The sequence below is a fragment of the Talpa occidentalis genome, unplaced genomic scaffold, assembly GCF_014898055.3.
Source record: "Talpa occidentalis isolate TD23 unplaced genomic scaffold, MPIMG_talOcc4v2.1 talOcc4.8, whole genome shotgun sequence".
Taxonomy (NCBI): Eukaryota; Metazoa; Chordata; class Mammalia; order Eulipotyphla; family Talpidae; genus Talpa; species Talpa occidentalis.
In genome coordinates this window covers 68,771,929-68,797,497 of record NW_023605194.1, presented here as the reverse complement: position 1 = coordinate 68,797,497, position 25,569 = coordinate 68,771,929, and the positions used below count along the sequence as shown (strand labels likewise).

The 25,569-nt window shown below is 56.0% G+C and overlaps 1 protein-coding gene across 3 annotated transcripts in view; it reads right to left on the bottom strand.

Annotated features, from left to right (window-relative positions):
* Positions 1-621: 621 nt before the first annotated feature.
* The window catches only part of PTPN14 (protein tyrosine phosphatase non-receptor type 14), a 143,358-nt gene continuing 118,410 nt past the window's right edge, over positions 622-25,569 (bottom strand). For all 3 annotated transcript variants that reach the window (XM_037496802.2, XM_037496803.2, XM_037496804.2), the window contains 7 exons: positions 23,672-25,146; positions 20,756-20,899; positions 19,185-19,403; positions 15,935-16,063; positions 13,842-14,076; positions 9,895-10,058; positions 622-6,700 (listed from right to left, as the gene is read on the bottom strand). In XM_037496802.2, coding sequence (XP_037352699.1) covers positions 6,572-6,700; positions 9,895-10,058; positions 13,842-14,076; positions 15,935-16,063; positions 19,185-19,403; positions 20,756-20,899; positions 23,672-25,146 — 2,495 coding nt within the window. In that variant the 3' untranslated portion in view covers positions 622-6,571. The remainder of the gene's footprint in view (positions 6,701-9,894; positions 10,059-13,841; positions 14,077-15,934; positions 16,064-19,184; positions 19,404-20,755; positions 20,900-23,671; positions 25,147-25,569) is intronic.

Genomic DNA, 25,569 nt, shown 5'->3' with positions numbered 1-25,569 from the left:
GGTGATGGAGAACACAGGAGGGAAAGGCAGGAGGAAAGGACATGGGAGACAGGCAGGGAGGTGGGGGAGAAGGGGGAGAGGCAAAGGGAGCAGGAGGCAGGAGCGGGAGGAGCAGAGGACGGAGGAGAAGGACAGAGACAGGAGAAAGCAGATGTGAAAGGGGGAGAAGAGGGAGATGGCAGGAGGTTCAGGGAAAGAGGCAAGGGAGAGAAGGGGGGCGGGGGGGGGAATGGGGAATAGAGAGAAGGAGAGCAGCAGAGGGACAGGAGGAGAGAACACACACAGGGAAGAGGTGCGGGAGGGGAGACAGGCCCGGAGTGGAACACAGTATAAGAGGCGCGTCCCGCCACCCCGGAGGGCCCACCCGGAGCTGTCACCCCCAGCAGCCAGCGCTCCTGGGCTCACTCCCCAGGAGGTGCAGCCAGCACTGAGCTGGTCAGCTCCAGGCCACACCCAGGTGGCCCCTGAACCTCTACTATGGTAAGCCTGGTCGGCCTAGCAATCACCAGTGCAGAGATGTGGGCATGTTCCCCGCAGCACCTGCAACCCGAAAGTCATGCTAATAGGACAAGATGTGGGTGCTGTCAACCAAACACAAACACAGAAGATGCGACTTTTCTTGATTTAAAAAAAAAAAAAGGTTTATTGCATATGGAAACCACAGACATCTTTACAGGACAGGCCGAGGCCTCACTGGTGGAGGCAGACACGGCGCGACGGGCACAGCTCACAGCTACAAGGACTTACACACACAGACAAGAAACAGTGCAAACAATACTGTCAGAGGGCAGCTCAGACATGCAGAATCGTGCCCGACACTGGCAGCACAAGCTTATTTACTGATAAACAACAGCACAAGCAGCACGTGCGGTGTTCAGTGAAGGCCTTAAATGCACTGAACAGAGAGGCCCCCAGCATCAAACCATTCCAGCTCGGGCCTGTTCTGCACAGCACCCGGCCCACTCACCCAGCTGCGGTTTTTGGACAAGACAATGGGCTTTGGGCAGCACGTGGCTGCCTGGGGGAGCAGAGTGTGATCTGAGGGTCCCGAGTCCCGCCCTGGCCGCCCCCACCCTGCGTGGCAACTGCGCCAAGGTCATGCACTGCAAGCCAAGGTCACACTCTGTGGTGTCCCCGCAAGGCGGTTTTAAGTGAATCCACAAGTCACGAATTACCAGACCGACCTTGGCGAGCTTGGGTGAGGACAGCCAGTGGGACGCATCACGGAGGCATGGCTCACTGCCCACAGGGCTGGCCACACAGTCCAGCGTACTACATCAGGGATCCCTTTCCATGCGCGTGTCCTCAGGCAGGTGACTGTCGACCAGGAGGACAGATGCAGGAGAGTGGCCATGATGTCGGAACCTTAGCTTCCACGGGGTGCAGCTAAAGGTTTCTCAGGCCCCCACAGTGCATAGGGGACAAAGCATTCAGTGAGGATGGAAGGCGTGGATGACAGTGTCCAGGTCCAGGACCTGTCAGTCTGTAGCGTCCTCCTACGAACCCAGGTCCGCGAGGTGGTGTCACAGGGGACGCGGGTGGAGGGAGAACCAAGGGTCACAGATGCCACCTCCCCAACCCTGGGGCCAGGGCAGGCTAACTGTGCTGCTAGGCAGCTGGGCTGGCCGTCTCGAGACGTGGGCCAGGAGGAGGAAGCTGACGCACAGCTGAGTCTTGTGGGCGCGACCGAGGGCAGCCACAGCCCCGCAGTCACCTGGGGACCTTGGCCCGGCCCCTGGGACTGGAGCCTCGGTTTTTGTCTCTCCTGGGCCTGAGGGGAGCACAGGCACTTCCTGGTTGCTGATGGCCCCCTACCACCCCGTTCTGGTTATTGCCCTTGTCCACATCTCACTCCTGGAAATATATGAGCTTCTCAGTGGAAGCCAGACTCTGCGGCCAGCCTGGAGGTGCTCAGGAGAGGGATGCTCCAGGCCTAGACCGGACATTTCATCACTGCAGGGGCCGGGAAGAGCGCACAGAACTGTGGAGAGCGAGCCAGGAGGTGGGGAGGCAGGGAGGTGGGCAGAGCCCTGAGCAGGGAGGGTCCCAGCTCAAAGAGGGACAGCACCCCAGTCCCGCCAGAGCCCCCAGGGGCTGCAGTGCTGACAAACCCAGGCCGTACCCCAACTATAAACCTCACCACTTACAACCCCCTCCACTCCCCATCTCCAGACAGGCTCTGGGGTCGGTGCCCCGTGCCAAGCAGGGCAGGTGGTGGTAGCAAGTGGAGGGCCCTGATGCATGCATCCACCTCCCTCCCCAGCACCCCAGCCAGCCAGGAGACTGGGCACCTGCTCCCCCTGTGCTTCCTCCCAGCCTCCTCCAGGGGACGGGGACTCAACCCCTCACCATCCTTCCCAGGGTGCTGCTCAGCCCTAGGGAGGGAGAGGGAGACCGCGAGGGAGGGGGAGACATTCTTGCAGCCGGACCTGGCCCAGATGCCTCCCCCTTGTCTGGTCCTTTCTGGCAGCGGCAGCACTTCAGGGATGGAGCCCCACAGTCCCATGCGCGCCCCAGGACGACGACTTTCGTGCAGACTCTCAATCTCACTCGGCTCCGCATCAGCCCCGGCCCCGGCCACACAGGTTTTTAAATGGGAGGGCTGGCTGGGCCCTGACCAGCAGAAGACACGCCCTGCCCATGGCTTTCCCAGGCAACGCCCTCAGCGCAAAGAGGCGGTGCCAGCACATGGACACCGGGTCAGGACTGCTTTGGCTCCCGAGGGGGACATGCAGGGTAAGCCAGAGACAAGACGGCAGGCAGGCAGCTGGATGAAATGCTCGCCCGAGCTCTACCTGACGCAAAAAAGCCAAGCACGGCGGGAGAGACGGAGGGTTGATGGGCAGCCACAGGTTTCATGACAGACCCCGCGAGAAAGTGATGGGCACACGTGGGGTCCCCCTCATGCCCGCAGAGGTCTCCGAAGCCAAGCTTAATGCCATGCCCACCCCCGACAGTCCGAGATCCGCGCCTGCCAGCATGGAGTCACCTCGCGCCACCGGCCGCCTTCCTGCCCAGCTGTGGCCACAGAGATCTGAGTCTCCCTGCTCCTGGGCAGTGCCGGGGCCGCCAACACCATTGCCCAGCAGGAGCAGGACAAGCGTCTGCTGGGGCCCCAGGCAACGAGGGGAGAGTCTTTGGTAAAACCTGGGGATGGGGGGCTCCCAGGGAGAGCCCCCTCAACACCCACCCTGATTACTTGATGCTTCTGGAAGCCTCTTACTCCAGCACCCAACAGTTATTTCCAACACCAGGAGGAGTGACAGCTGTGTAGACGCCGTCTGGCCAACCCCATCCATGAGGATGTCCTGACCACCTGCTGGCGTTTCTCCCCCAAACCCTGCCCGCTCTCCTCATGGGCGTGGGGCACCACAGGGCCCGTCTACCAGGTGCCATGGCTGCTGGGCCCAGATCAGCAAACACTGCGTCCAGAGAGGGGGCAGCGGAGCCTGGGTGAGATACCTGCTGGCCAGTCCTACCTGCAGGAAGCCAGTGGCTTTTTGCTCTGCCAAGATGGCCGGTCCCGGGCGCAGCCGGGTCATCATGCCAGCCACTGCCCACTCCACACCTTCACGCTTCCTGGCACTTGGAGAAAAGCATGTGGCACCTGGGAGACACCCCACATAGGAGGGAGCAAAGTGTGTGATTCAAGTGAACTGTGTTAATGGTGAGCAAGACAGGGCCGCCATGGAGACTTCACAAGGGCCTCGGCTGTTCATCGGGGAAAGAGAGGGAAAGTCGTGAGCCACAGGGCAGTGAAGCAGAGCTTAGAAGTGAACCAGAAAGTTGAGAGTAGGCGGGATAAAGGTGGGGTCTGTATTGGGGACCCCTCTCTGCAGAGCCCAGAGACCCCCGCATCGGGCTGATGGAGGAGGAAGCCAGAGATGGCCAAGCAACTCGCAGGGTAACATGACACCCCAGCCCAAGACCTGGGCTGACTTCACCAAGGCTGTCAAATTACATTCATGAGGCTTAGAGCCCTAGAAGCTCATTCTTGACATTTCACGTGGAAATGCACCTTCCCTCTCTGGCCAGCAGAGGAGGGGACCAGCCTCAGGTGGCCCTCCCACAGCAGCACAGCCCCCCTTTATTTTCCATTAAAGGGAAAGGCTACCCAAAGCTGGTGTTTCCTAACCGGAGGCCAGCGAGCAGCTGAGCAGCCCCGCCCCACAGGGCTCCGCTCAGCCCAAGGAAGACGCCATCAAACTCGGCCCAACCACCCAGGGGCCCCAGTGCACTGGTGATCCCAGGGTCGGTCCAGGTTTCCAAATGAGCGTGGACAAGAAAAAGATAACATCTCAACTGGAAACTTCAAAAGCACAGGCCCTGAGTGACAGTGCATGTGGGGTGGCGCTTCCCCATATTTGTAATTTTCTCTTTTGGCTTCCAAGCAGCAGCCATGGACGCCAGCTCCAGCTTCAGACCTGAAACATCCTGAGAATTCATTCCAAAAGCTCTAACCAGATAACTAATTTAATACCCTTCTCTTCAAGGTTCATTCCTTGGCTGAATTCCCGGAGAGAAGCATCTCTGGACAATGATTATGCAGATGCCACTGGAAGAGTCCTGGTGGCTGCTAATTTATCAGGGCTCTTGGCAGGGCCCGGAGGTGGAAAGGGCTGCAGGGACGTTGCAGAGAGCTCGCTGGCCTGCCTGCCGCTGGGTCAGGCAGCGCCGCCTGGGGAGGTGCCTCCTTGCCTGTGTCCTGCGCACCAATGAGTGTCCTCGCAGCTGCCCAGGAGACTCAGCCTCAGCCGTACGGGGCCAAGGCCACAGGAAAGAAATACTGATGCGCATCCAACAAGCTGGTGACCAGCACGACTGCGTGAACACCCTCACAGCAGAATGCCCATGGCTAGAAACAACCTCCAAGGACAGATGACACCTCTGCCCCTGGACGATCCACAGTCCAAGTCTCTTGCAGCAGAGCAGGCCATAGGCTGTGACGTGGGGGCACGCGGTGCGCTAGTGGTAGTCTCCAGAACATCCCCCCAGTTCCGGACAGGCTGTCGCTGTGCTGGGGTCACACTCCCATGTGAGTCTTCAGACCCCAACACAGAAGAGGCACCACTGCCAGCTGCTCCAAGTCCAAGCACAGGCACACTGCCCAGTGGTGGCTGCAGACTCACAGACGTGGCACCGCCCCCACGCCTGGCGGCAGCGCCGAACCCACAAAAACACTTCCTAGTGACCAGATGCTGTTCTCACTCTGTGTTTTCAGCTCAGGAAAAGAACAAAAAAGAAAAACGCCCGCGGAGGTGATGGACACCTGCGGAGATCGGGCCTCAGGACCCAACCCCATTCACAACACGCTGGAGGAGCGGGAACAGCTCCAGAATTCAGCAAGAGGAACACGTGCCACCGGCGTGGGTGAGAAAGCCTGAGACCTCACCACCTGAGCCGAGAGCACGAGGAGGAGCACAGCCTCCACGCCGAGGGCAGAGGACCCCACAAGTGGTGTGAATGTGCGGGGCACAGGGGCAAAGGGCCTGAGCCATCCACTTCCCTCATCACAGCTGGTTTGGCCTCAGGTCTTGCTGTGCTCAGCTCTGCCACAGGCCACAGCCTGGAATGGGACACACATGGCCACAGTGATGGGCTCCTGGCCCCAGGGCCAAGCCATCCCAGGAGGAGCTTCCCCAGTGGCCCCTTCATGGCCATTCCAAAGACTGTGAGTGAAGCAGAGACCTGCGCCCCCAGGGTCTCCCCCAGGCCCCGCTGAGCACCACGCCAGACTGAAACCAGACACAGGTCCGGCCCAGCTCCCTCCCCGCCCAGGGGCCCATGGTCTCTGAATGGGGCCAGAGGTCCAGTGCACAGATGGCTGCCCCAGGGCCTCCCTGCCTGCCAGCCTGGGGCCCTCTGTGCAAAGGGAGGAGCAGCACAGCTCAAGGGTTCAGCCCCAGTGGGGAAACGCAGTCTCTTGGACCAGAATAAGGGGTGCTGGTGAGGGACAAGGAAGTATCCCATCCCCCGGGCCATGGCGTGACTGACCCCGAGGAACCGTTGCTTCTGCTGCTGCATCATTAACTCAAACCTGGCAGGAGAGAGACTGCTGAGTGTGGGGGTGGGGAGGGGAAAGGGACGCCTGTCCACAGTCCCTTGATACAAGAGCACCCTGCTTTTCTCCTTAGAGAAGGGTATCAGCTCCTCTGCACCTAGGGAGAATTCACTTTCTTGCTATCTTTGGTTTGGACATAGAGCAATTAGGCTGGTCAATTTCAGGCCAGATTACAAATTTGCCTGGGTTCCCTTGTGCCTCTGCCCCGAACAGCACCCCCAGGTCACCTTCCCTATTGACACATGCAGATCAGTCAAAATGGGGTCCAAATGAAAACTGTGTATTCTTGTGAGGACGGCATGACAGTGGTTCACAAAAGGTACCCTAAAGGGGGAAAAATAAATTATCTCATATAAAATAATACATGATGGTGGTGAAAGGCCAGGGCTCCTGTGTCTGGGACCCATGCCTGCCTGCGCAGCCGTCCGCGCCCCAGGGGGGCAGACATTGTCTGGGGTGCCTCCCATCTGCCAGATGCAGCCAGTGGCTCTTCAGCAGCTGGGTCGGAGGTTAAACGAGTCTGGAGTTTTGGAGGAACTGGACGAGGACCTGGTAGACGAACTTGTACTGGGTGCTGGTCTGGATCATGAACATCCTCTGCTCCCGGAGAGCCCTCAGCATCACGGGCACCTCCACCTTCTGTGGGAGAGAGAGGACGCACAGAGGCTGGGCAGGCGCCTCCCTGGGGCCCCTCCTACTCTTCCCCAGGGGGCACCCTCTCGCCACCCCACAGGCCTGGGAGAGAGCACAGGGCCGGCGGGCTGAACCACCAGGCTCAGGTTTCAGTGCAGACCAAGCTGCTAGAGCAGGGGTCATAGTCCAGCCCTCCAGCCTCTCAGCTCCCTCACCCCAACCGGCAGGCCCCCTGGGCTAACCCTCTTACACTTCCTTGAGCAACCGAGGCACAGATGACGGGTACAGCCCCTCATCTGTGCCTCGGTTTCTCTTCGGTTGCACAAGGGGATTGACGACCCCTCAAGGGCTACTCAAGTGGTGAGACTACTTGTGGGGAAAGCTCTGGAATAGCCTGGCATGTGGTCCATGCTGAATGCAGACTGAAATGTTATATTTTTATTGTTATCCTTGTCAGCATCACTCCCACTACCTCCCCAAATCCCTCCCCTGCAGCTCCTCCACCCCCAACCCCATCACTATCTTCCCCATCTTGGGACTGTCCCAAGGACAGTGTATGACCAGCCACAGGCTGTTTTCCAAGGAGAGTGTCCAGGACACTGGACGATTCCCTCCAGCAGGTGTCGTACACCTGTCCTGCCCAGGGCTCAGGCAGAATGTAAAAGGCCCCTCCCATCCTGTACACAGGAAGCTCCACTTATTCAGAAAAGCAGCAAATCAACACTTCTCACTCCTGCACCAGAAAACACCAAGACTCATCTGACACAGAGTTAAATCCCGGTGGCCGAGAGGGGACCTGGAGGCTGTCAGGCCGGCACATTCCTAAAAAATATACAGGTAAAAGCACCAGTCCTGTGGGGGGGGGGGGGCGCGGGGCCGTGTGGCTTAGCTACCTAGGGCGTCACCGTCCCCACCTCGCAGCTACCCGACCTCACCTTGTTCCAGAAAAATAAGTCAATTCCCAGACTAAATGCAAATGGCATGAACTGCAGGCTGAAAATACAGAGCGGGGAGTCCAGAAGCCAAGGCAAGAAGGCAGGGGAGGCAGAACGGGAGAATAGGGCCTACAGCTTCCTCTTTATCAAAACTTTAAGATGCCAACCCACCAAACCAAAGAACCACTCTTCTGACAAAACAAGGGTCTGAACCCACCCCGCTGGGCCCAGAGCAGCCTCAGAACAAAACAGAGAGTGTTTTTCTCCCAAACCATCTACCACCAGCCATTCCAGGAAGCAGTGCAGTGGCTGTATCTGTGCTCAGAGGGAAGACATGAGTCACCTCGCTATCTCTGAGTGTCAAGTGGGAACAGAAGTCCCTTCGGGCTGACCACTTTCCAGCAAAAGCCGCGCTGGCACACGAGTAGACCCTGAGGAAAACCCACTGGCTTGGCCCAGCAGGCCTACCTGGACACAAGGCTCCAGGACCCACCACACTCTGCTGGGCCAGAAATGCACATTACACAGGACCTCAGGAGAGCATCTCAAGCCAAAAAGGAGGGCGGGGGTGGGGGTGGGGGGTGCCAGAGGAAGAACGCGTGGGGAAAGGGAACCTGGCAGAGAAAGAAATGGGGGGGGGGGCTCAGCTTCCTTCCTGGAACCATCAGGGCAAACAGTTCCACTCTGTCTCTGTCCACTGTGCAGGACGGACAGACCCGCCACCCAGAGGCAGGGCACCTGCTCTACGGGACACTTCAGAGACTGCAGCAGTGAGGGAGGCAAACAAGAAATCTCACGTGAGACACAAAGGTAAAAACTCCTGGAAGATGATGGAATTTGTGACTCAGCTGGTTCAAGGAGGAGGAAACTGTCAGGCTGCTGCTCACCCTCCACCTGGGGCAAGGCAGGGTGGGGGTGTCACCTATGTTCAGCAGCACAGTCTCTCGTGCATGCTGCAAGTTTCCAAGATTAGCAGTTTATAGGCAGGGAGTTTAAAAATCCTTTCAATGTGTTTGAATGTAGGCGTTTCTTATTTTCCTGTAGTTTCAATATGTGAAGCTTTGTGGGGTAATATTTTATCTGCTTTTCAAACCCTGAGGCTACAGAGTAAACACAAACATTGTTAACCGTCCCTACACAGAACACACATGCATGCCGACATTCCCTAATTAAAAGCTACCAACCCTCTTCAGAAGTGTCCTCTGATTCCCCGAGGTTTGTATAATTTGGAAACTGAACAAGAACCAGATGACACTTGGTATTTGGAGTAAAGACCAGCAGCAGCTCTAGGCCAGCAGGGAGTACTCCCTTCTCAGCCAGGTTCCACTGTTTAACAGTGTGTGGCCCTGGGCAAGTCACTCATGTGTTCTGGGCCAGTTTCCCCCTCTGGACATGTGCCAGGAGGACCACAAGAAAAGTGAGCACCACTTAAAATCCCTGAAGCTGAGGTAAAAAGAAGTTAGAAGGATTGTTCCACAGCTTTCAACTGTCTTACCTCCATGAGATCAAAAGCCCCTCAGTGGAAGTCCCTGACCTGCAGCAGGTAAGGGGCACGCAGTCCTGTGCACTCACCTGGGTACACTGCCGTGCCCAGTCCAGGCGGGGCAAGCCAGCCCCACATGAAAAACTTCCCTCTGGGGCCTTCCTGAGGGCCTAGGGGTTAAGTCTCAGCACTGTCACCACTGTGGTCTGAGTTCGATCCTGGCCAGGGAGCCACCTACAGGGCACAGCAGACCTCTCCTTTCTCCCCGCTGCTCCCCTCAGCAGTGGATTTCAGTGGATCTGCCTATTCTGCTCTCCATTCTGTCTCTAGTGATTCGAATCCTTTCAGCCCCCCAACTTCTAGCCTATACCCCAGTTCTACACACACATAAACCTTCCTCTGAAGTATGAAAGACACTTTCAAAATATACACACGGACATGCAGGGTTTGGGCCAAAACAGGTCCTAGCAGTGCAAGACGGTCTGCTGCCTCCCAGACAAGCCAGAATGGACCCCTGTGTCCACCAGCACCACCAGCACTGGAAGGAGCTGCACAAGGTCGGGTTCTCCATTGTTCCCCTCCTATCTCCCTCTTCTGTTTGCTCTGGGGATGGATGAGGAACCGTGGGAAGGTTAAAGGTAAATAAGATCAGAGTGCAACTAAAGTCGCAGGTCTGGAAAACTCTCTCAGGAGAGAGAAACAGAAGTCCTGGCAATGGGGGACACAGAAGGGTCTGGCCTTGGTGGGGTCTTGCCCCAGGACTCGGAGGAGCTGGGACTCACTTCGTTGTGCTCCAGGCAGTAAATCATGAGCTCGGACAGGATGACCACGCCGGTTCTGCCCACACCAGCGCTGCAGTGCACAACGACGGGTGGGGCACAGTGCCCAGCCTCCTCCAGCATGCTGTTGGTATGGCGACGGACCGACTGGATCTCCTCCAAGTAGGCTGCAAGCAAAATGCAAATCCCATCACCTGAGTGGCGGGTCTGCACACAAGCAGGGGGAGCCAGCGGATGCAGAGTTTTTTTGGACAATAATTTACGGTTCTTACAAGACACTAATTATTTGGCTGGTACCCACCATACGGTCCTGGATCCAGGAATTACCAGCTGGGAAGCCATCAGTTTGTGGGAGAATTTGTTCTTTAAATTAACTAGTTCTTTTTTAAAAATTAAATTCTGTTTTCCCCTCTGCAAATCCCCGAGTCCCCCAAGCAGATGATTCTCGACATTACTTACAGCAATTCCTGCTATCAGCAGAGCAAGATCAGAAAGCCAGCTTAGGTCCCCTTGAAATGCCTGCCTGCTGGAGCCGATTTCCATGGGGGGAGCCTCCATCTGCCCCTTCTCCTCCCCTTTGCAAGTGAGTGAATGTCAACCGAGGCTTGACTTCGTGAGGTTTCAGATTTTAAAATAGACTTTGGGAGCCTGCCTTTGGTGGCATGTGGTTGTCGGGGGCTCAGACTGAGTCCCCTGGGAGGCCGCATGTGCATAGGACAGTGGGTTGCCAACTGCCCCTGCCCTGCTAATATCTGCCCAGCCCAGCAGGGCCCTTCAGGACTCGACACCCACCCCGCTCCGGCAGGCAGAATGAGGCACTGCAGCAAGGCAGCCTCGATGACTTTTCCATGACCATGAAAACAGGGAAAAACCCTTTTGATGCAATCTAGAGCAGTCCAAAAACTGGCGAAAGTCGAGCAGTGGCTGAGGTCAGCAGCAGCCAGCTCAGGGAGCAACAGATTGACCCTTTCAATTCCCAGAAGCTTCACCCTAATTAGGTGATGTCCACCAGCTGCAGGGAAAATGCTCAAATTGCAAAAAAGTGCACAAGCCATTTTAGTCATTTTAAAGTGACTGTTGACACACAATAAGCGCCCATTTTCCTTTCTGACCTTACCAAATTACGAAGTAACCTGAAGTAGTTTACCAAAATAAACCAGGACCTGCTACCACCAGCAGCACAGAACCAAAAAGGGGGTAGGAGGTGGGCTGAGACTCGAGCCGGAGGCTCTGCTCTTGGGGATCCACACACCCTAAAGACATGCCTGGAATTTCGTCCCCAAGTTTTCTGCAAGGAGAAAAGAAACGAGGCGAGTGGATATCTCATCTGACAGGGGACAAGGTTTTTCTTGCCATGAATCTGAGAAGTAAAGGGAGTTGTGGTCACAGCGACTCGACCTGGGGGAGTGGGGGAGGGCCTCAGGACAGAGAAGCAAGGGCCAAACTTTTCGGTCACAAGGATTGATCCCAGAAGCTGTGACAGGAGCGGTCCTGGGAGCAGAGGGGGCCTGGCTCCACCTTCTGCATCATCATCCCATATAAAAGTGGAAAAAAGTCTGAAACAAGGTCCTAGTGGCCAGCATTTCTAAGACCGTGCTCAGCTCTCCTGTTCTGAGGTCCTTAGAAGTTTATATTAAACACATTGTTTAACAGTAGCCTCTGTATTTTCACTACTTTACACTGACCTTCCTTAAATTGGTCCTGATTGGAAAGATTCTAACGAATTCTAACCACCTTGTAAACTTAACCTTCTACTAGAGCTGCCAGCCGATCATCAAAGCTGTCTAAGCTTCCCGTTTCTAGTTCTGAGACTTGGAGAACATCAGAATAAATCAGTTAACAGCAGCGGACCAGAGGGATAAAAAGACCCCTGTTCTGCAGCAAGAACACGGCCTCCTTGCTAATATTCCAAGCCTCAGGTAACTGCTGTGTGCCCCGACCACCGCTCGGCTGCTCCAGACCTGCCTGGGTCTGTCCACTTCTGACTCCCCCCAGGAAGCACTCCAGGCCTCAAGACCATTGTCATTTTCCTGGGAAATGAAATACCTGCAGCAGTGAGCCAAGGGCAAAGCAGCCGCAAATCTGCAGGGAGCCCAGCTGCCTGGGCAGGTTAGGAAGGAATGGGGCTCCCTGCGGGGGCAGGACATGGAGTGGGGGGTGGGGGGGTGGGGTGTGTGTGTGTGTGTGTGTGTGTGTGTGTGTGTGTCACCCAGGATACCACCAACGGAAGGCAGACACCTTGTCAGACACGCCTTGGATGGGGTCACTGCCTGTCTTTCTCAGGAGACCACCAATACTGCTAGAACCAGAGTCTCTGGCCTCAGTTCCCACCAAGTGCCACACATGACCTGGATGAACTGGCCTAAGAGAACCTAAAACAAACCTACATGAATAGATTCAAAACCCACAGGGTGTTTTCAATAACTCATGAGATTACTCTCAGTGAGAACAGCTGGACTTGTCCCCTGAGGTGAAGAAATTCCGGGCTGATGAGATAAAGCCTCCAGGAGAAATTACAAGTAAGCTTTTAAAAAAAGGCGGCCTGTGCTCTGTGCGCCTTTATTGTAGAGTACATGTAATGTGACATTGTAGCAGGCGGTCCCCAGAGAAAGGGGAGGTGCCAGGCTCCCAGCCCGACCCAAGGGAAGGTGGAGCTGAGCAGAGAGAACCTGGAGAGGAGCCTGGGGAAGGAAGGGAAAGAATGGGGAGCAGGAGGAGCCTGGAGGAGGCACAGGGAACAGAGACATGTGAAGAAGCTGCACTAATGTCTTGGGCCTGGACTGGTTAGAATACTCGTGGGTGAGAGACCCATGGGGAGGTGACATGGCAGCTTTTAAAATACTGATTTTGGGGGCCTCCCTGGTGGCGCAAGAGGTTAAGACGCAACCTATAAAGCTCTCTGCAGCCACTGCAGCACGAGTTTCATTCCCCCCGCCAGCCAGGGAGATACCCACGTGGCGCAGCAGACCTCTCCGGTCACACCCACTGCTCCCCTCAGCAGTGTATTTCAGTCAATCTGCCTTTTCTGTTCCCCACTCTGTCTCCGGTGAATCCTCTCAGCTCCTGCATCTCTGGCCTACACCCCAGTTCTTGTATGCATAAATAAATAAATCTTTAAAAAATTAAAATAAATAAAATACTGATTTTTATTTTGCTCTTTTCCTTCCAGATTTCTCTGGGCTCTTCTCCCCTTTCCTATGGGTCCCCACCAGGAGGGGCCTTAGCCATGTGACAGGATTTCAGGCCTCAGTGGCCCTGCTTTGGGCGACGCCCGCTTGGCTAGACTTTGACCCACGAGGGGATGGGCAACTTCGGGTCCTTGATTAGGAAACTTTATTCTTCCCCTTTTCTGCATTGCACACTAATTGTATTAAAGTCTCTTTCCATTGAAGATTTTACACACTAGAGTATATTTTGTCTTGACGCAGCGGATAGCAGTGCTTATTTAAAACAGGCAGGTTTGGGGGTTCTGGGGTGCCCCTCACCCTGCCCTGTAACAAAGTCACCACCTCTAAGCACCCTATTCAGAGGCATTTGGAGCCACACAGTCCTTGCCTCCACCCACTTCTGGGAGCTGGTCCTATCCCAGCAGCCACACCTCCCCCACCAGATGCATGCCGTGAGGAGATGCAGCCGTGGGAGGGACAGCTCTGGTGCTCTGGCTGTCTGGCATCACCAGCTCCCGAGGCCCAGACAGGTGGAGCACATTTCAGAAGAGGGACTTACTAACCGGCAGCTGGAAGCCGGTGTCAGAGAGCAGCATCAGCTCACCACAGCTTCAGCCGACGCGCACAGTGACGAGAATGTGAGAATGGACATGTATTCTCCACTCCACGGGGGAGGGAAGGGGCAGCGACTAACAGGTTATAACACTTTGGCCTCTGCCCACTTCCTCTCCTAATGGGGCCACCGATGCAGCTATGAGACCCAACAGGGAAGAGAAAACTTACATAGAAACCCCTGGATGTCCTCAGGGCAGCCGTGGTCAGGCCAGTCTGTGTACTGCAAGTGCCATACTGTCCTCTCCTGTCCAGACAACAGGTGCTTGACCTTCAGGCCTGTGGTTGCATAGCAACCAGAATCCGTGCGGAACTTGGTGGTGACCTTGAACTTGCCGTAGGTGGCTGAGCTGTGCTTGGAACCCAGTTTGGGCCAGTACCTGTGGCTCTTGGTGCGTCCGCTCTCCTGAATCACGCACAAAAGCAAAATTGGAAAAAGTCAGCACTGGGGAAGCCCTTAGCCACTTTGTCTTAAAATCTGAGGATGAAGGAAAATGCAGACAACACCCGAGTTACCTAGGAGCCACAGGGGAGCGCTGACCTGAGCTGTCACAGGTCTGAGCCAAGCCCGGCAGCAAGGCGTACAGTGGCAGCTGCATCAGTGGAAAACTGAGAAGAGCTGGTGCCAAGTGCAGGCCCAGCCACAGTCTGGGTGGGGTCCAGAGCAGAAGGGTCTCAGGCTTGGGCAGGGGAGTGGAGATGACCAAGGCCACGCAGCTGGGAAAGGGTGTAGCTGTCCCTGCATGGCACCGGGAAGCCCACGCAAGTGATGGGGAGTGTCAGCTGCAGTGGGTGCTCATCCCGGGTCCTGCCCTTGGCCAAGGCTGCTGATCGCCACACTGACAGGTGACACATTCCCCCTCCCTAAAGGTCACACAGTCTTTCCTGAGGATGAGGCATGTGCGCTTGGACACTTACTAAATGGGGTCTCTTTTCTTTTTTTTCTACTTTTCCCCAATTTGGAATGGCTGAAGCAGAGAGTGGCTGGGGAGGCCAGCAGAGCAGTGGGTGGGGACAGGAGAAATGTGAATGGACAGACTCTGCTTGCAAGTAAGTGGCCAGCACCGGGGACTGGCTCTTTGGAGATTCCTGGACTAGGCTCCCCAATAAAGCACCATGTGATGGAGCAATGCAGATAACCTTGCCCTGAATCAGTGAGCCTTCTCCAGCTAGAAACTCGCCACCCCTCTTATTTGTGGAGCCCCGGGCTTTACTCTCTGTATGAAAGACTGGCCTTTAGCCACTTAGTTTTCAGCTTGAAGGCAACTGCTGGGGGGCAGCTGCTGCACGCTCCTCCATGGCCCCCCTGCTCCCCGCCCTCCCCCAGCACACACCCCTCTCGGAGCTTCCTTCCTACCCGTCACTGAGCCTCCCAGAGGACCCAGCTCCCTGTGGCAGGGCTCTGCCTGGCTGGCCTGTCTGCAGCCCGAGCTTGGCACACCCAGGAAGTAGAGCGGCTCCCTCAGGAGATGTTGTGAGGTCTCACGGAGAAGTTACTGTTTGTGCAAAGGCCAGTGCAGAGACGCACAGTGGCCCCACACACTGGTGTACGCCACCACAGCCGTGCCCTGGGCTGTTCTCACAAACCTGCCAGACCACCACCAGAGGGAACAAGCCCTTCCTAATTCTCATCACTCCCTCACCTTGAGATTGTCAGGAAGGACATATATGACCCCTACTGTCAGGAAAGACAGCGGAAGCCAGGCCCTCAACTGACCCCAGAAGAGGGTCGAGTGAGAGTTGAGGACGTAGTAAGACGAGGTTTCTTCCCCAGAAGCGAACAAGGTGCAGGCCGAGATGCCAGGCCCAGAGCCCACACAGACTCTTCAGTTACAACAAAAAATGGTGCCGGACTTGGCAAGGAAGAAAAAGACACTTTCTTCCTCAAAGAACAGAGCCCCAGGAGCAGGCTTCTGGCCCCCCAAGCTGACAAGCACCAGCATGTGAGCCAACTCGCCCCAGGGTTCTCCAATCGCTTGCTTGGCAAAAGAAAGTAAGTTGGTAGGCAAAAAAGCAGGTCTTTCTGCTCCCCTTTAGTTCAGGACACTTTCAGTCCAGAGGAAGAGCTGAAATCTGGATGAATGGGGGACGGAACCAGATGGTATCTTTGGATATGATCCCAGTCTGTGCAGTGAGGTTAGATGGAGACAGAACAGGCCCGGGAAGTGCCAGGCCAGGGGCGCTGCAGGAGGGAAGCCGGGCCACCCACCTGAACACCACGGCCCGCCCACACCCAAGCAAGGGCCACTGGCCACACCCCTTACCTCCTCTGCCGTCACCATGGCAATCACGTTGGCTCCCTGCTCCCACACCATCTGCCAGAAGTCGTGGCACGTGTGCGGCAGGGGCCCCTGGGTGGCGATGTAGTGCCACTCTGCCCCGCCAACCACCACCTGCAACCAAGGAGAGCACCAGTGAGTGGCGCACCAGAGCAGGCTCCCCTTGATCAAGACCAGGCCACCCAGCCTGGGCAAAGCAAGGGCCTCGTGGGCAGGGGCCATCATCAAACCCCTGAGACCTGACATAGCCAGGGGCACACTCAGATGGACAGTCTTCACCACTCAGGCCTTCTGAAACATGCCCAGTGTCTCGGGTCCAACACCCACAGCAGCTATATGCACAGTACACAGTAAGGACCCGCGCGTGCGCACACATACATGCACAGACACATGTACGGCATGACACAGATACTGTCTGGAACCTCGTTTATTTGTACCAAAATAGTATTTGTTTTTATTTTTTATTTTTTCCCCAACACCCTCCCATTGCCCCTTTGCCCCCGGCCCTTCTTCAACCTCAGCCCTCACTGAGTTTATTAATGTCCACTAATTTCTCTAAGAATTTTACTGTGTCAAATTGTCTACCACGTAAATGTCCAGTCTTTGGCTTTGTCATCCTGACTTGCTTGGCTACACGTCACTGCCAGACACCTTCCATTTCGCGTGAATGTTGGCATCTTGTCTTTCTCCACGCTGTGGCCACATCTCCGGCAGAGGTTGTCTGCACATCCAGCTGTTGCAAACAGACACGAGTTGCACTGCAGACCACACAGTTCCAGAAACACCTCAGCCTCCTGCGCCCTCACTCCCAAATGCTGTGTTGAGACTCATCTGTGAAATGGGTCTATGACATCTTTTAAACACAAAAACATTGGCCACGGAACATCAGGGCTTTGCAGCAGTGTCTGATGTGAAGTGTGTCCTATGCCTCCCGAGCCTGTGACTCTGTGACACCCCCTACTGTGGAGGTATTGTGAGTACTAATAGGAGGTCAATAGGAACTTAGCCAGCTGCAGAGCTGACCAAACAGCAGGTGGTGGCGCAGGATAAACCATGGCATGCGGCTGAGGCTGCCAGAGGGCACTGCCCAGTGGAGGATCGCCATGAAGCAGTGGCCGAGGCTGCAGTCCACGCCCTCACTGACTGTGGGCCTTCTTGGGGTTCCTTCACCCCTGTGCCTGAACACACAAAGCCAGGCCCCTTTGCACACCACCAGTGCAGACCTCAGAGAGTTCTGGAAAATGAAGCAATGATGGGTTGAAACTTTCCCCCTCATTGATTTTATGAAACCATACATTCACTCGATGCAAACAAAACAACGTCTGTTATTGTCTCATTACACAAGAAATGTTTAGATCAATGCTGGCAAGCAAAATCCATTTTCAAGGTGCTGGCGGGAGAGAACTCTAGTCATATGCTTGCGGGCTGGGAGTCTGGCTTGACCATGGAATTGTATTTTCAACATCAGCCTCTCTGGCACCCAACCTACAGGAACCACGAACACTTGCCGAGGATGCTGCTGCCTGGGGCCTTCGGCACAATCCAAGTATTGACATGAGAGTATTAAAAACTCCATCAAAAACCGACAGCCAGTGCTACCGAGGTAGATTACACAGATGCGATTCCACCTCTGGAGCAAATAAATCTCCTTTCTGTGCTAACGGCTGCTTGGAACCCAGGGCCCAGCACTGGCAGACACTCAACCCTCCTCCCAAAGCGCCGGACAAGCTTCTGCAAGTGCAGGGCCTGTGAAACGCGCCTGGATCTGCAGGGACCAGCGGCCACTGGAGGGGCAGCTTCTGCCAGCAGCGCCATGAGGCAGGGCTGATGAAACATGGTGAAGGAGACACGACCCTAGGGAGAGGACAGTGGGCACAGTGATGTCACCATCACGCAGCAGCTGTGTGGCTGTGACCAGGCTCAAGCACGTTCCAGATCCTGGCCGCAGGAGCTGCCATCGCCAGCTTGCTTGGGGCCACTGGGGTCACTTGGCCTTGTCTCAGTGCTCACTCTCAAGCCAATAAGAAGAAAATAAGCAATGTGACCCATAAGGCTGCCCCTTCCCATTTCTTTGACTTTCTGATATGGAAATAACTTTGCACTTTCTGCACCAAATCCCCGCCCCATCTACTTACACCGCTCCTGTCCTCTGTCAGAACTGGCCGGACAGATCCACCCCTGCAACTGGCTGTTATTGCAGAAGCTGGAAGGAACTAAGCAACAGGTCAAGAAGTTGGACAAACCCAGAAGCAGCTCTCTGGGGTGACTGATCATGGCAGATTTTATTTTATCTTTAAAATTTTGGGGTAACTTTAGAATGGTCTCAAAAATTTTTACTTTTGAATTTTTTTTGTATTAATGTATGTTCTGTATGTATGTATGTTTATTATTGAGATGACAATGGTTCATAACACTGTGATGTAGGGTTTAAGGGACTATTAGTATGAGTCTCGTATCATTTAAAAACATCCTGAATCGAGTGCTTTTCATGAATGCAGGAATAAACTCTCCCACTCCAGAGGCCAGAGCGAATGGTGACACTGAAGAAAGCTCTGGTGGCAGGGACATGGAGGAAGGTAAGCTGTTGGGTTGTTGGAAAATGAGTCATGTCTTTTCCGACAACCCAGTAGTTCAGAAATATTTGCACGCACGCTCGCACACCTCTGCCTGTAACGTTGACCAGGATGAGCTCAGCTGATGGCTTTCAAAGTCCACAAAATACTGAAACATGAAGGGTGAAGTATCTGAAACATTCACAAATGTCCTGGCTGCAATAATGGACAACCTCGTCGACGTGGAAGATTCAATGTTGACACGCCTCTGTGGGTTCTGCCTCACCCGTGCAGCTCCTGGAGCCACACAGAGCCAGGCCTGGGGCGAGACACCCAGCAACGGCAGCCACTCAGAGCCTGTGCCTGGTGTCCTGTGCTAGTCACAGAGGCAAGGGACAGTCCCGTGTCTTCCCTGGGGCTTCAGGGAGCGCTATAATCCAGAAGAGAAGTTAAGCCCCGGTAATGAGGAAGAACAGCTGACCTGAGGATTTTTCGACGCCTCCCCCCTGCCCTGGCAGGAGAGGCCTGGCCCTTCCAGCAGGTCCAGGGCAGTGCAGGCATTCAAGAACTGTCCCTCTGGGCCTGGGGTGTGGCCCAGACACCTGTCTGTCACTGGGTGTTTTCTCCTCCCTGCATTTTCATCCAGAAGCAGCACCCAAGCCCCCCAGCCCACCCATCCTCACCCTGATGTGGGAGGCATTGATGTAGCCTGTGCTGTTCTCCTTGGTGGGTGCCAGCTCCACACGGTTCTCCTCGTATGGCACCACCTCGCGGCTGCGGCTGCGCTCGGTGTTCTCGGGCAGTGCAGCCGTGCTGAAGAGGCCGTTTGCCTTTTTCTTTGGGATTTGCTCATATTCTGTGAACACCATTCCGTCCTCCAACTTCTCCTTCAGGGTTCTGAACTGCAACAGAAAGTCACCTTCAGCTCCCTGAGTCATCTGATCGAAAACCGCCAACGAAATCCCCGACCTCTGTTATTAACAAGGGCTTTGTTCCTCAGTCTGCCTGCAGGCACACAACTCGTTCCTCTGACCCAATAACCCATTTCCTTCTTGCTCAGACCTTAAACAGAACAAATCTACATGAGCAGGATAGGACTGAAATTCTTCAGCACTCATTATATTTGGTATTAACAGATTCGTTAAAATTCCAGCTGATATAGTGTTAGTTAATCTGTATTATCCAAACACCTTTTCGCCACTCATGGAGCTGCTTTTACTAAGCTAAACCTGAAAATACTACTGGCCCACGGTTCTGTACCCATAAGGATACAGTTCCCCCTCCTTTCATTTTTCCCATGGTCAAACTGTTAATGACACTAATATGGTATTAATTGGGTGAAATGACCCTCTAAACTCCCATCTGGCTCCAACAACATTTGAAGACTTCATCTGTCCTGGCAGAAATCTAAAACCCTGGTGTGACTAGCACTGTTAAGTGTCCCGGCCCACTTCTTACCCATGGACAGGTTCCTTCCAGGATCCACAGGGACATCTCTCTAACACCCAGAGGACAAGCACGTCGCTTCACTTGTCTTTCAAAACCCAATTCCCACAATGCATCAATCAAACATTTATAAACCAGCCTTGTTTATAAGCCAGGGGACAGCACAGCACAAGAATCCCATAATGCTCAGGTGAAACAACCACTTGCAAATATGTGGAGCTCTACCAAGAGCCTAGAGAGCAGTGGTAGCAGCTTCATCCCCTGCGCTGCAGGTCAGGAGACCATGGCAGAGAAGAGGACTTGGCCCAGGCCTGGGGCTGGGCAGGGCTGCCTTTTTTTAATCTTCTTTAAAAAATTTATTTATGCATACAAGAACTGGGGTACAGGCCAGAGATGCGGGGATGAGAGCATTCACCAGAGACAGAGTGGGGAGCAGAACAGGCGGATCCACTGAAATACACTGCTGAGCAGTGGGGAGACAGGGACATCAGGAGAGGTCTGCTGCGCCCTGTGGGTTAGCTCCCTGTCCGGGAATGGAATGCAGGCTGTTGGGGTGACAGCGCTAAGACTAACCCGTAGGCCCCCGGGGAAGCCCCCCTTTCAGACACAGATCACTGCAGCAACCCCGCAAAACAGCAGCAAGTGCCGGAAAAGCTGGACTCACACAGCACAGACCAGGTCTGGCTGCTCTCACAAGGAAGGATTAATTCATCCAACAAGTCCCAGGGCTGGCATGTTCGGGCACGATCATGCTTTGGAATCCTGGGGCCACAGGGTGAGTCACAGGCTTGACAGGCATGGGGCTTACCCGCTCGTCCATAGGAGCCCGGGCGGCATCCCCTCGGCTGTCTTCCCGGCCCGAGACCCGCGCCACAGAGAGCCCGTTCAGCGCTGCCAACATCAGCGGCCGCTTCTGTGCCTCCAGGCCCGCCACCTTCTGCTTCTCCAGATTCTTGTGGCAAGAAAAGGCATGTTCTCATTGTTTACGATACCCGCCGAATGCTGGAATGTGTTTTAATCTCCCCAAATCTGCAACTCCCCAGCCAAGGAATGCAGACGCTTGCCATGACGGCAGGCGGATGCAGACACAGCCCCCCAGGAACCCCACTGCGCCCCAAGTACATGGACTCCAAGGACTCCTGTACTTGCATTTCTTAAAAATGGAGGGATGGATGGGTGAACAAGTAAATCAAAGACCCCTTACAAGTACGCGCTGCCACAGGATGACAGAAGCTGCAGGCACGTGAGGCAGTCTGGGGAAGGGGGCCTCTCTGGGAAACCAAGTAGGGGAAGTTTCATGGATAAGCCAAGCCCCTCACAGCGGCAGGTCTCTTCGCAGGTTAAAAGGTGCTGAACTGTTACTGTGTTGCTGAGATCCAGAAGCATAAATGGGGCACAGAAACCTCAGGTTTCCGTTCTGGGGCTACAGCGAGGGGTGTCAATCCAACAGCGAACCTTGGGTCCTTGGGGTGTCAGCCCCAAAGTGAAAGCTAATACAGTTGAGTGCAGCTGCTCACACCAAGGCCTGGGCCTCCAGGTGACACCCCCAGGTATGGACCTCCATGGTGCGTCCAGAGGGTCCCAAGCACGGGCACCATGGCCCTCAGAGACCTTGGCAAGTCTCACCTGGCCATGCCTGGCTGTGGGGGGCAGAGACATGGACTGCCCGGGACACTGGCAATGGCAGCTCTATCGCCACCTGCATGGCTGCCCAGAGCGGTGGGCCAGGGCCTAGTCAGTAGGTCCACCACTGGCTCCGGCCCTGAACCTGACCAAGGCATGGACTGTTCTCCCTACACGCACTTCCAGCAGCCAGGTGGGTGATGTTGGGGAGAGGGGGGCATGTCCGGAAGGACAAAGGGACAATCACCAAGCGGGGATTTTAGTCTAGGACGTGAGATCCAAACAGCAGTGATGCTGACTTGTAGATGCACCTGCTGCCCTGGTTGGGGAGACACTCACTCCTGCTTTCTTCTTAAGACTTGAGGTTTGTGTTTCTTATCCCATCACTTAGAATGTCACTGCCCAGGGGCGTGAGCAGGCAGATGACACAGAAAGCGGTGGTGGCGGGGCTGGGGTCACGCCCTGTGTGTGTGCACCATGTTGCCCAGCCAGGCCAGAGCCTGGACGCTGAAGGGGAGGCTGCAACAGGACGCTCAGTTCAGTGGCTGCTCACACATCAGCTGGACCAGAAGGACCTCTCAGAGGTGAGCCGTGAAGGCACCTGAGACCTTCAGCCCCGAGATCAGCTCTCTCAGAGTTCCCTGCTCTCTCCTCCCAGGCAGAGCTGGATGGTTTGGGTCTAAATGCTGAGGATTTTGTCTCCTGATTCTCATGAGTGACTCTTTTTCCCCTTCAACTCTTTCCTGGGAATCTGTTTCAGTTTGGCCCCAAATTTGGAAAAGCAACCATTTTGAAAAATGATGCTGGGACACTTCCCCAGATTCCTTCTGCTTTTAGCCCACCTGCTCTACAAGGTGACCCAATCGGGCCTCAGGCCAAAGGCAACTTGCCTGTCCTTCCTGGGGTGACTGAAACCTCAGTGACAAACTATTTCTCTTAGCCCCGCTCACCCCACCAACTTACTGCCAGAGACAAAAAACAAATATTGCAAAGATCTGATTTGTCCTTTTCACCTCCCTGCTCTGGCTTTGGGGGGGTCCCCAGCAGTGAGCTGTCTCCCAGAGGCAGCAGAGCTGAGTCCCCACCCAACAGACAAGGACCCAGGAGTGCTAGCAAGCTGGGAAGTCCTCACAGCACCTGTTCCCAGCCCCACGTGGCTCATGTCACTCGTTTTCCTATTCTAGACAGGCCTGTCCTCAGCCATTCCAGCAAGTGTGAAGCCACTGTGGCAAGGGGGTTTGGACAGTGTCTGGGAATTTCTTGCAGAGAGAAAAACATCTGGCCTCAGTACTGCAGCCCAGTGACCACCCTGCCTGGCCCTTGGCTCACCAAGACCTCCTGACCCTGAGAAAGGACAGGTTTCAGCCTGAGGTAGTGGCCTCAGCACTCTAAAGTACATAGGATTTGGGGAGAGTGCAGCGGAAGATGCAGCAGAATGGTGCTGACAGTTAGTTTTTGGCTGAGTAAAGGGCAGACTCGGCTCTGTGTCGCCATCCAAGTGGGTGGGATGGGAGGGACGTGGATGGAGGGACCCTGGTTTCTCCGGTAATGCCGGAGGTGCTATGCAGAGGCCAGCGCCAGGGCCAAGTGGGGGCTACATGCCACATGTGCAGCAATAAAAACCAAGTCTGCAGGGGCCAGGAATGCTCGGCTGACAGGGCCTCAACACTGAGTTTCTCTACCAGGATCTGGGGTAAGGAAATGTTGAAAATCCCTTTCCACCCAAGAATTACATTTTCCAAGCTGGGAAGCCCCTCCCCCCCATCCTCCTGGCCCTGCACCCCAGTCCCCTCTGCTGGAAGAGCTACAGCACCTGTCTAAAAGGCCTGCTGGCCTTGGAAAGCACCACCCAAACGAGGTGGAACATGTCAGGCCCAGAACCTTCTTCAAGTGTGTCTAAACCAGGGAGCTTGGCCGCTTAACCTGGGGCCCCTGCCCCAGCCAGTTAGCTAGCTGAAACCAACTCCCTCCAAGCCAAGTTGAAGTTACAGCTGTTCTGGGGGTCCTAAAACGAGCCCACCTCTTAGGGTGCAAGGAGGAGTGGAGGGATGCAGGGGGAGCCCAGTGCGTGCCCTAGCGCCCTGGGATGGGGGACACTCACCCTGATCATCATCTCCCGCTCTATGATGCTGTCCTCCAGCGAGAACATCTCAGACACTGGCCTCTCCCTCACCGGCTCCTTCCTCACCCGCTCCTTCACGCTGGTCAGGTCGGGCTCTGAGATGGACGGGCCCAGCGCCGACCCGTTGACAGCCAGCTGGTCGGCCCGAGCGACACTGGCCACCTTGGCTGGGCCCAGCCTCAGCACCTGGGCCCTGGCCGCAGCAGGAGGCAGGTTGCCCTGGTCCTGCCGCAGCGCCCCATTGCTCACGCTCTTCCGGGGGCCTGGATACTCCGGGGGGGGCTTGTTGGGGATGCGTGCCAGGGCTGCTTGTAGCTGGGCGCTGTACCCCATCTTCTCACGGAGCGTGGAGACAGGGGCCACGGCTGCGGGGGCGCCCTCCTCCTCCTCGCTGTCACTGCTGTGGATCAGCATGGTGGCTGCTGAGAAGGTCTTCTGGTGGTGGTGCCGAGGCGGGGGCGGCGTTCCATGGCTGCCCAGGGCTGCCTCAGGGGGGCCCTGCTCCCGGAGCGCGCTGCAGCGGGCCATGGGCAGGTGCAGTGACTTCAGGGTCATGGCCTCCATGCCCCGCACCATGCAGCTCATCACCTCCAGGCTGTGGCGCTTGTCCATCGCCCCGTGGGGCTTGCTGGCCGGCAGGGGCTCGCTGACCTCCTGCAGGGACTGATGCACCACCGGAGCACTGTCTTCCTGGAAGGTCTTGACCGACAGCTGCACCTTGCGGGTCACCAGGTCGGGGCTGCTGCCACTGACATACTTATGCCGGTGGCTGGCCAGGTCAGGGGTGCTGGTGGCGGGGCGGGGCCGGGGGTAGGGTGGGGGTGGCCGGAAGAGATAGTTCTTGAACACGTGGGCTGCACTGCAGGGGTGAGTGCCCTGTAGTTGCATGTTGGCCAGCTCCGGGGTGCTCACCGTGTGCGAGATGGCACTGACACCTCGCCTGCTGGACACTGTGCTGCGCCTAGGGTCCCCACGCTCGGGCGGGCCGACCAGCCGGTGGCCATAGCCCCCAGGGGGCCCGTAGGGGACAGCACAGGGGTGCCGCTCCCGCATCTCGGGCTGGCTGTATACCAGCTCCTCCGGCTGGTTGTAGGCCTGCGTGTTGATGAGGTTGAGGTTGCGCAGGGACTGGCTCTGGCTGTCGGGGGGCAACACACCCCGCTTCATCTGGCGCATGACGGTCTCATAGTCAGGGGTCGGCCGGTAGGACGGCACGATGATGGCGCTGTGCCGGTGGCTGGGGATGTAGTCAGCCCGCATGATGTCACTGCCGGGGATGCTGAGGTTGGAGGACACAGGTGATGCCTGCACGAAGCTCTGGGAGCAGCTGAGGGAGGTGACGCTGTGGACGCTGCACACACTGCCATTGGTCATGGCGCCATTCAGGTAGCCGAGGTCCAGGCTGTTGTGGGAGTTGCAGTAGAAGGCGTCTTCGTTGCCATGGAAAATGCTGTCTGCAGGGGAGCATAGGCTCGTGAGCCCCCGCTGTCCTCACACTCCCGGGGGATCTTCAGGCTCACAGAGGTCACACAGTGAGACCACGACCTCCCCCCTGCACATCCCACAGGAAACCTGGGACCATCCTGGCAAGGCCCACGCACAGAAGGGACAGTGGGTGGAAAAGGGAGTGTGACGCTAAGCACAAGAGCTGCACATTGGCGCCCAGCTCACCCGGGACGTTCGCCATCTTGCCCAACCTTTGAACTCGGGCACCAAGAACACCCTGGGGTCAGAGAGCCCTGTCCTGTTCGGGGTCCAGCAAGAAGGCTGGACGTTTGCACCAGGACGTTGAGAACCTGAACAGATTTAAAGTGACTGCACTTGGAGTGACCTTCCTCACTGCCGTGGGGGTGGGCCTTTGCCCGAGAGGTGCCTGG